This window comes from Berghia stephanieae, chromosome 8, assembly GCF_034508935.2.
Source record: "Berghia stephanieae isolate SIO BIC M18660-M18661 chromosome 8, UCSD_Bste_1.3, whole genome shotgun sequence".
NCBI classification, from domain to species: domain Eukaryota; kingdom Metazoa; phylum Mollusca; class Gastropoda; order Nudibranchia; family Aeolidiidae; genus Berghia; species Berghia stephanieae.
The window spans coordinates 2,210,223-2,220,222 of record NC_088367.1 but is presented as its reverse complement, the minus strand read 5'-3'; the positions used below and the strand labels follow the sequence as shown (position 1 = coordinate 2,220,222).

Here is a 10,000-nt window from a genome sequence, read left to right as displayed (position 1 = left end):
AACATCGCCGCACAGAAGGAATGAGGACACGCAGTGAAACCAAGCTGCTAGAAGCTGTGGACTATGGAAAAATATGGGACAAAAATGCATATGATAACTTCGAAAAATGAACAAGATACCGAACAAGGAACGTTTCGTGCTCAAAGCCGTATTCAGTCAATAACAAAAATAGTAAAAAAAGGAAACACCAATACGTCACTTTAATTGTGCGGCTATGTGGTCTAGTGGTATGACACTCGCTTTCGGATCGGAAGGTCTTGGGCGCATAAGTGTGTCCTTGGTTAAGGCTATTTTATCACATTTTCTCAGCGTACTCAGGTGTAAAATGAGTACCTGGTCGTTAACAGCGTTGTCTTTGTCCGAAAAATTGTAATAATATCGCCTAACAGGCGTCATGTCCCGTCCTATATGTTAGATGTTGCTGTTGACCAGGGACCCCTTGGAGCACATTTAGTGGATATTGCTCTATTTATTATAAAGCTCAATTTTGAAAATATTTTGAAAAATTTTGAAATCCAGACAGACGCCAGAAAAGTATGAGGCACGCCCCGTATGTCTGGGTTTTAAATGTTTTAATTTTTTTAAATTTTTTTTTCTTGCAGAAGAAGGGTATTGAGCTCGAAACGTCCTGTGTTTTTCGGTATTTTGTCCTATCTAGTTCAAATCTTTTTACAATCATTTGCCTTCATTACTTTTTAGAGTGCGAATACAATGCAGTAAAGAACGCGACAAATTAAATGTAAAAATGGAGGTAAATGAAAGCGTAGATTATATGATAGCCGACACACGACTTATGATAAACAGTCTAAAACAACTAGAGATAGTATGCGCTAGGCTTATAAGCTCACAACATTGCCACCCGGAAGTATAACGGACTAACACCCACCTACGTGTAACCTTGAACGTTTAGTCTGGTTAATACAGTTTAGTGAGACTTACTCATAAACGCGGATGGCAAAAAAAAACAATAACAAAGACCTGAGTGACGTCAAATTTATACAATCTATACCTTCTGCAGTTCAATTAAAAAAACACATAATATTTTAACATTTCATTGTGGCCTGGCGACTGGGAGTGGTGGGATAGAGAAGACAGCGAGCGGTCGCACAACCGACTGAGCTAACCAGCCACACACACACACACACACACACACACAAATATTGCCTTTTTCAAACGCAGTACCAGTCATGCGCTTCTCTCTCCCGACTTCCGTTGGACCACAACGAACCCCGCGAACTCTCTATAATAGGCTTCAACAGTCGTGACGTCACTTCCCTCGTAATGTCGCATGGTAACTTAGTAACTGGCTTTAAACTATCGGAACAATGGCGGACACCCTTATGTATTATTTCTCCGACGAGCATAAAAGCGTTTTCAGTAGTCTGATGTCACGCGCCCGGCAACGGCTAGCAACATGGCTCTCAACAAAGAAAATCGTTCCTTTTTATTCTTCATGCTGGCTAGAACTTTTCATAAGTCTTGTGATCAGAATGTGTAAAAGTCAGTATATGATTAGATTTATAATGGGTTTTTTTCCCCCTGGATACACTTTTATGCTCGTCGTAGAAATATTTCATAAGGGCGTCCGCCATTGTTCCGATAGTTTAGAGCCAGTTACTAAGTTTCCATGCGTCATAACGAGGGAAGTGACGTTACGACTGTTGAAGTAAATTAAAGGACGGAATTAGCGTCACTCAGTTCTTTGTTGTTGTTTTTACCCATTCGTTTTTATGAGTAGTTCTCACTAAATTCTATCAATCAGACTATAAACGTTCAAGGTTACACATGATTTTTGTGTGTTGGTATGTTATAGATAGAACGAACTTGACGTCGCTCAGGTCTCTTTAATTTTGTTTTTTTTTTGCCATCCATGTTTATGAGTAATTCTCACTGAACTGTATTAATCAGACTATAGATAGTATGCAGATGACGTCACTCAGGCCTTTGTTTTTGTTTTTGCCATCCGCGTTTGTGAGTTGTTCTCACTAAACTGTATTAACCAGACTATAAAAGTTCATGGTTACACAGAGTTTGTGTATGGGTCCGTTATACTTCCGGATGGCAATGTTGTGAACTCCTTGGCCAAGCGCATTCTATCTATAAACGTTCAAAGTAAGTTACTCATAGTTTTGTGTGTCGGTCCGCTATACTTCCGGATGGCAATGTTGTGAACTCCTTGGCCAAGGGCATTCTATCTATAAACGTTCAAAGTAAGTTACTCATAGTTTTGTGTGTCGGTCCGCTATACTTCCGGATGGCAATGTTGTGAACTCCTTGGCCAAGGGCATTCTATCTATAAACGTTCAAAGTAAGTTACTCATAGTTTTGTGTGTCGGTCCGCTATACTTCCGGATGGCAATGTTGTGAGCTATACATAGTATGCGCTTGGCTAAGAAGTTCACAACATTGCCATCCGGAATATAACAAATCAACACACAAAACTATGTGTAACCTAAAACGTTTATAGTCAGATTGATACAGTTTAGTGAGAATTACTCATTACTCGCGGACGGTAAATAAACGCGGATGGCAAAAAAACAATAACAAAGACCCGAATGACGTCAACTTCGTTCTATCTATATTCGGCTGGCGGATATTATTAATGTTTTTGGCCACACGCAGAGCACCAATAGATAATCACAAACAACATTCATTGTCCTTACGTATGTTTCCGTCGAGACGACTTTCTCTTGGCCTCGATCTTGTCGTCCAGGGCGATCGCTGCATCAATGGCTGCATCCTCTTCTTGTTGTTTTTCTGGACTCTTTGGAGTGATGCCTTCGGGGTCGAGGGCTTCTTGGAACAGTCTGATGAGAAAAGTAATGGAAACACAAATGTATGTACCTATGTCACGGTTGAAGATATGTTTGTACACCACAATTACATGAGTAAGTTTAAGTTGAAATACTATCTTTACCACGTGTATCATTATTGTAATCTTTAATCAATAGATTTACGGCATTACAATTAATATTAAGGCCATTCAAGGGATTTTATCCTATTTTGCCCTTTACCATAATATGTTATGTTATGTTATGTTATTCCGTATCGTAGAAATACGAATGGCTTCATCTACGGAAATGCCTACTCGCCTTTGACCGTAGCCATCGTTATGTTATAGCCTGACACTGAAATCCAAAAGGACTGGCAGTTTGACGTCATTATTTGGTTTTTTGCACGTGAGTTGTTAGTAGAGCTCATGGGAACAAGTTATTTCATTGGTTGAACTATTGAATACAACTCACAATTTGTTTTCTTTTGTGGCAAAAGATTGGCATTTTGACGTCATTTTTTGGTCAGTATCAGGCCATAACTTTACGAAGGCCACGCTTTGACTCAATAAATCTTGTTAAAAAGGAAAGTTTGGTTCCTCAGAACCTATATTCAGGACTTTGGAGCATTTTTAAAATATTAATAATGATAATGAGGGCAAATTATTAATATGTAAAGCTATTTGTAGTTACTTCTCTTTTCCCATTGGAAACTACGAATTGTTGAAATTTCAATTCGGCATCTCTGTATAAGGCCCGTAGAGACGGAGTAGATCCTGGAATTTCTATTGGATAGGACGCTAGTCTATGGCAGAAAACGTTCCGCCAGATTTAGCATAGACCCAGCTACCCAATCATTGTTGGGTGGAAAAGGGAGACAGAAAAATCTCTCTCTCGACTCTTCCAGAGATCGATCTCAGTTCCATTTGTGACCCTTCTCCTCAAAACGGTGTTAAGTCGGGTTGGTTAAGATGTTGAAAACTGAATTTATAGCCAGAAATATCAGACTTGTGTTGAGTTTGTATGTTTTATTGGGGAGGATGGACACCATATTTTAGGGTGCTAATGCCAACAATTTATATTTTTGACCAGTTTAACATTAAATTCGGCTTTTAAGCATCTAGTTCGTTCCGACATAATACAGTTTTGAGACGATGGGTCACATCTGTGAGTGACGCGAATGCTCTATCAACTGAGATATCTGAGCAGAATCAGTTTTTAAAAATATGTTATAATTGATAAATATATAAATAAGAATTCCTCTGACTAGACCTCAAACCATAACGAGAGAACTACTCACGCGCCATAGATGTCATCCTCCTGAGGTTTCACGTTCTTTCCCAGGGTTGAAATCAGCACCAGACTTGCACACGCTTCCATCACAGTCTGAGTCACACCATCATTTCGTCCTTTGCCATCTGGAGGTAAAATTCATCATTTTAAAAAAAAGGATTATGCTGGTGAAATAGTAGTGTATTTTTTTAAATTGAGCTTTATATAGCGCAATATCCACTAAATGTGCTCAAAGCGTTTTACAAGGGGTCACTGGTCAACAGCAACATTTAACATGTCGGACGGGACATGACGCCTGTTTGGCGATATTACAATTTTTCGGACAAAGACAACGCTGTTAACGGCCAGGTACTCATTTTACACCTGAGTACGGTGAGAGGATGTGAGTAAAAAGCCTTTTCCAAGGACTCAACTATGCGCCGAGCGCAAGGCTCGAACCCAGGACCTTCCGATCCGAAAGCGAGTGTCATACCACTAGACCACATAGCCGCACATATTTCCAGCTTCCTTATTCTCACCAATCCACCAGTTATTGTATGATTTTATATAGTATTTATTTTATCTTATCTTATCTTACATTACCAAAGGCTTAATAGGAATTATCCTTTAAATGCCTTATACAATAGTTTATAATTACAGAATCTCATATAGTTATAGATAGGATTGAGTGAGTTAAAATTCCCTTTATTCGTCCCATAGGGGAAATTTGTCTCTATGGTCTATATTACAAGGGAAGACTGGAATAACCCAGGGGTCAGTCGAAGTGCCACAAATTGAGCTAGGACGAGGTCATGTGACTTGCTCAATTAAGGCCACATAGCGTATCGGCGGGTGATCGAACTCGGTACCTTTGGGCTACGAGGCAAGGACCGTACCCATTGAGAAAGTTTAAACTTACAGAGACAGGAATTGATGGTGTTTTCGTCCACGCTGGCAGACCTGCATAAATTGACCAGAAGTTGAACGTCTTTCTGTGAGAAAATCATTTTGAATAATCATTTTTTTGATATAATCTATACTTAGCTTTCATTGACGCTTCAAGTGAAAATACTACTACTAATAATAACAATAATAATGATGATGATGATGATAATAATAATAATAATAATAATAATAATAATAATAATAATAATAATAATAATGATAATAATAATAACAATGATAATAATAATAATAATAATAATAATAATAATAATAATAATAATAATAATAATAATAAGAATAAGAATAATAATAATAATGATAATAATAATAACAATGATGGTAATAATAATAATAATTATAATAATAATAATAATAATAATGATTATGATAATAATAATAATAATAATAATAATAATAATAATAATAATAATAATAATAATAAAAATAATAATAATAATAATGATTATGATAATAATAATAATAATAATAATAATAATAATAATAATAATAATAATAATAATAATAATAATAATAAAATAATAATAATAATAATAATAATAATAATAATAATATAATAATAATAATAATAATAATAATAATAATAATAATAATAATAATAATAATAATAAATAATAATAATAATAATAATGAAATTTAATGTCAAAACTGCATAATTTTCAGGATTTTGAAAAATTAATTAATCACTGTGATAGTAAATTGTTGACTTTTAGTGTTTATTATTTCAAGTAGGTACAATTTTTTTCTCCTAAAATTGCGATTTTTAAAGATTTTCAAGTTGGCAGGACTAATAAAGCCACACACTGAGACTCATGAACAGGGGAGATCACCGGACTTTTACTACCCATCTTTCATTTTGAATTGAAAGTGTTAGTTCCTTGATTTTGACGAGATGAAAATCAATCATAATATTGATCTATTAATATAATTCAAAGGACGAATTTTCTGACCAAAATTTTGAATACGGTTTTTTTTGGGTTTTTTTTTTTTTGTTATGTGAGAAGACTAATAAAAGGACGCTTAACACTTGATTTATACTCCATGAAATGAAAAATCAGTTTCTCGTGAATTGTTGAGTGAAGAAGTGGAACTTAGCTTCTAAAAGTAGTGAGGGGGGTCCCCATAGCTCAGTTGGTAGAGGACTCGCTTCACATGCAAGGCACCGAGATCGATCCCGGGTGACGTCGAGAGATTTTTTTCTGACAACCCCCCCCCCCCCTCCCCCCTGTTCACCTAGCAGTGATTGAGTAACTTAATCTGTTAGATTTGGCGGAAATAGTACTTTGCGAGAAACTAGCGTCCTATCAAAAGGATAGCAAGCAATTGCTATTGTCCGTTTCACGCTATAGAAACCGGGATAAACTCCGGCTCTATGGGCCTAATGGCTCTGAAGGACTACTTTCTTTTTTTTAAAGAGTATTTTGTCACCAATTGTAAAGTATGAGTCCTTCTATTCACCATTATTTGTATCTTTCTCCATCAGCTTGAATGACAATTTGACCCAAAACTAAAAAAAAAAACGTTGGATTTGTATTCATGCGCACCAACATATTATTTTTAATTAGATCTATCTACCAATTAGCTGTCTTTTATACCTTGTTTCACACCAATAAAATGTGCGAAAATATTCCGCAAACTTTAAATATTCAACGCATTCAAAGCATTGGAGATAAAGATAAAGGGAGTAAATCTGACTCATGAATGACCAAACAACACAAAATAAACGACCTTTCGGCTTTCTCAAAGCATTATTCAACAAATTACGTATTATTTTACTAAGAAATGATAGAGTTTTCCAATGAGAGGGGTGGAATAATAATAATATGTATCTGGTAACATCCATATTCTATTCTTTTCTTTACCCGTATTTCCTTCAGCAATGACTGGACTTTGGCAGTCTTCAGCTCGGCTTTCTTTTTGCCTCTCTTGAGATTCATCAGTTTGAGCTGGTGTTTGTGTTTGATGGTCATCACAAAACCTGTGGATATAATATAATATGATATGTTACAGTGGATGACATAATCAGTCGGATGGTGAAAAGGTTTTGGACTGAGATATTGCCAAGTTTAGTTAGAAGGTCAATTTTGATCGAAAATGAGTTCTTGTCATAGATGGTTAAATCAACCGTTTTTGCACATCTCCGGGAAATATCAAAGCTTAATTTCACTTCAATAAATTATTTACAGTTAGTCAAGTTGAAAAAGAAATGAAATTTGAGAAAAGTTGCTGGACACCTTTCCCATATATCTGACCATTTGAGAAAAGTTGCTGGACACCTTTCCCATATATCTGACCATAACTCATGAAAAATCACCTGATTTACTTCAAATAAAGATTAAAATACTCTGGTGAGAATATTCTTTCAGATAATGCAAAAAATGCAAATCCGATATTTTCACCTTCCAAATTATTATGTCATATAATAGATCAAAGAGGTCGTGACGTCACACCTTCTACTCTTCCGGTTCAATCTCCTTGGAATTGTGTATGTTACCAGTCCTTCGGAGGACTAATAACGAATAGGCTAAAGATTTTGAATCATACGCTGGATAACTATTTTGATTTTAATAGCTGGGTATATAGGCAGATTCTAATTGAGATTTTATATAGCGCAATATCCACTAAATGTGCTCAAAGCAACACGTAACATGTAGAACGAGACATGGCGCCTGTTAGGCGATATAATTTGTTTTCAGACAGAGACAACGCTGTTAACGGACAGGTACTCATTTTACACCTGGGCACGGTGAGAGAATGTGAGTAAAGAGCCTTTTCCAAGGAATCAACTATGCGCCGAGAGAGGCTCGAACCCAGGACTTTCCGTGGTATTCACTTGGCTAAGAAACTCACAACATTGCCATCCGGAAGTATAACAGACAAACACACAAAACTCTGAGTAACCACGAACGTTTATAGTCAGGTCTATAAAGTTTAGTGAGATTTACTCATAAACACGAATGGCAAAAAAAAAAATAACAAAGACCAGAGTGACGTCAACTTCTTTCTATTTATAGATAGTTCGAACTTTACATCACTCGAGTCTTTGTGTGTTGGTCCGTTATACTCCCGGATGGCAATGTTGTGAGCTTATTAGCCAAGCGCAAACTATCCATACTTATAATAATATCTATCTACTTACTGTTAACAATTCTCACCACCCTCCAAGGGAGCAGAAGCAACAACAGAGCTGTGGCGTCTTTCCCGGTTTCATACCATCGACTGTCCAGGAAGATGACATCGAGGCAAAAAGACAGAACAACGATTATAGCATCAAACACCTGAAATGGGGATGGGGGCGGGGGAGGGGGGGAGGGTCATTTTGTTACGTTTGAAACATTCTTTGTAGTCAATGCTGTTGGTATCATCATTATCATTATCATCATCCTCATCATCATCATCATCATCATCATCATCATCAGCAGCAGCAGCAGCAGCAGCAGTAGTAGCAACAACAGCAACAACAGTTACAGCGTCAACATCACCATTGTCATCGTTATCAACATTATCATCAACATCACTATCATCATCATCATCATCATCATCATCATCATCATCATCATCATCATCATCGTCATCATCATCATCATCAACATCATCATCATCATCATTAACATCATCATCACCATCACCATCTCTACCATCAACACCACCACCACCACCACCACCACCACCACTACCACCACCACTACCATCATCACAATAATTATCATTATTATCATTATCCTCCTAGCTATTCTGTTTACATACACAACAAAGGATGACACCTACTGTCTTCAATAACAAGACAATATCCCAAACAAATATATAAATAATATTCTATGTACTCAAAACCAGGATTTCCGCGACAATGGTATAGATAGAATGAAGTTGACGTCACTCAGGTCTTTGTTATCGTTTTTTGCCAACCGCGTTTATGAGTAATTCTCACTAAACTGTATCGACAAGACTATAAACGTTTAAGATTACACATAGTTTTGTGTGTTAGTCCGTTATACTTCCGGATGGCAATGTTGTGAGCTTCTTAGACAAGCGCATACTATCTATAAAGGAAAAGCTCATTGAATCTATAGATAGTATGAAGTTGACGTCACTCAGGTCTTTGATATTGTTTTTTGCCATCCGCGTTCATGAGTAATTATTACTAAACTGTATTACCCAGACTATAAACGTTCATGGCTACACAGAGTTTTGTGTGTTGGTCCGTTATACTTCCGGATGGCAATGTTGTGAGCTTCTTAGCCAAGCGCATGAACCGTGTATGGTAAAATACAATAACAAAGATCTGAGTGACGTCAACTGCGAACTATCTATTGAGTGGTTCAGGAGACGAAACCGCAATTTTGTACAAATGACACTCGATTTGGAATTGGAAAGTTCTGGGTTCGAACCCAACTTGGCGCATATTTGAGTCCTTGGAAAAGGCTCTTTAGTCGCATTCTCTCACCGTACTCAGGTGTAAAATGAGTACCTGGACGTTAACAGAGTTGTCTTTGTCTGAAAATGGTAAAATGTCCCGTCCTACATGTTAAACGTTGCTGTTGACCAGGGACCCCTTGTAAAGCACATTTAATGGATATTGCGCTATATAAAGCTCAATTTTTTATTTAATTTTTTTTTTTTTTTAATGAGAAAGAAAAACTGAAGCTTGAATAAAGTCCAATATAAACTAATCGTTCTCAAAGAGCTTTAACTGAGAGGCAATTAACCATTAGATTTTTGACCAATCAAAACATGGAATTTGTGACACGCCTTCACTCGTGCTCGGACAAACAGAGTTGCTTGTTTATTGACAATAACTTGAATGAAATCGACCTTTCTCTGATCATTGCTATTGTTTGACCAATCAAAACATGGAATTTGTAACACGCCTTCACTCGTGCTCGGACAAACAGAGTTGCTGGTTTATTGACAATAACTTGAATGAAATCGACCTTTCTCTGATCATTGCCATTGTTTTTATAGATAGTTCGAAGATGACGTCACTCAGGTCTTTG

General features: G+C 36.6%; 1 protein-coding gene across 1 annotated transcript in view; it reads right to left on the bottom strand.

The window, feature by feature from the left end:
- The window catches only part of LOC144977761 (uncharacterized), a 27,380-nt gene that overhangs the window by 6,605 nt on the left and 10,775 nt on the right, over nucleotides 1-10,000 (bottom strand). The window contains exons 6-10 of the mRNA XM_078923151.1: nucleotides 8,146-8,284; nucleotides 6,869-6,984; nucleotides 4,963-5,035; nucleotides 4,072-4,189; nucleotides 2,664-2,807 (exon numbers count right to left, since the gene is read on the bottom strand). Of these exons, the coding sequence (XP_078779277.1) occupies nucleotides 2,664-2,807; nucleotides 4,072-4,189; nucleotides 4,963-5,035; nucleotides 6,869-6,984; nucleotides 8,146-8,284 (590 nt within the window). The remainder of the gene's footprint in view (nucleotides 1-2,663; nucleotides 2,808-4,071; nucleotides 4,190-4,962; nucleotides 5,036-6,868; nucleotides 6,985-8,145; nucleotides 8,285-10,000) is intronic.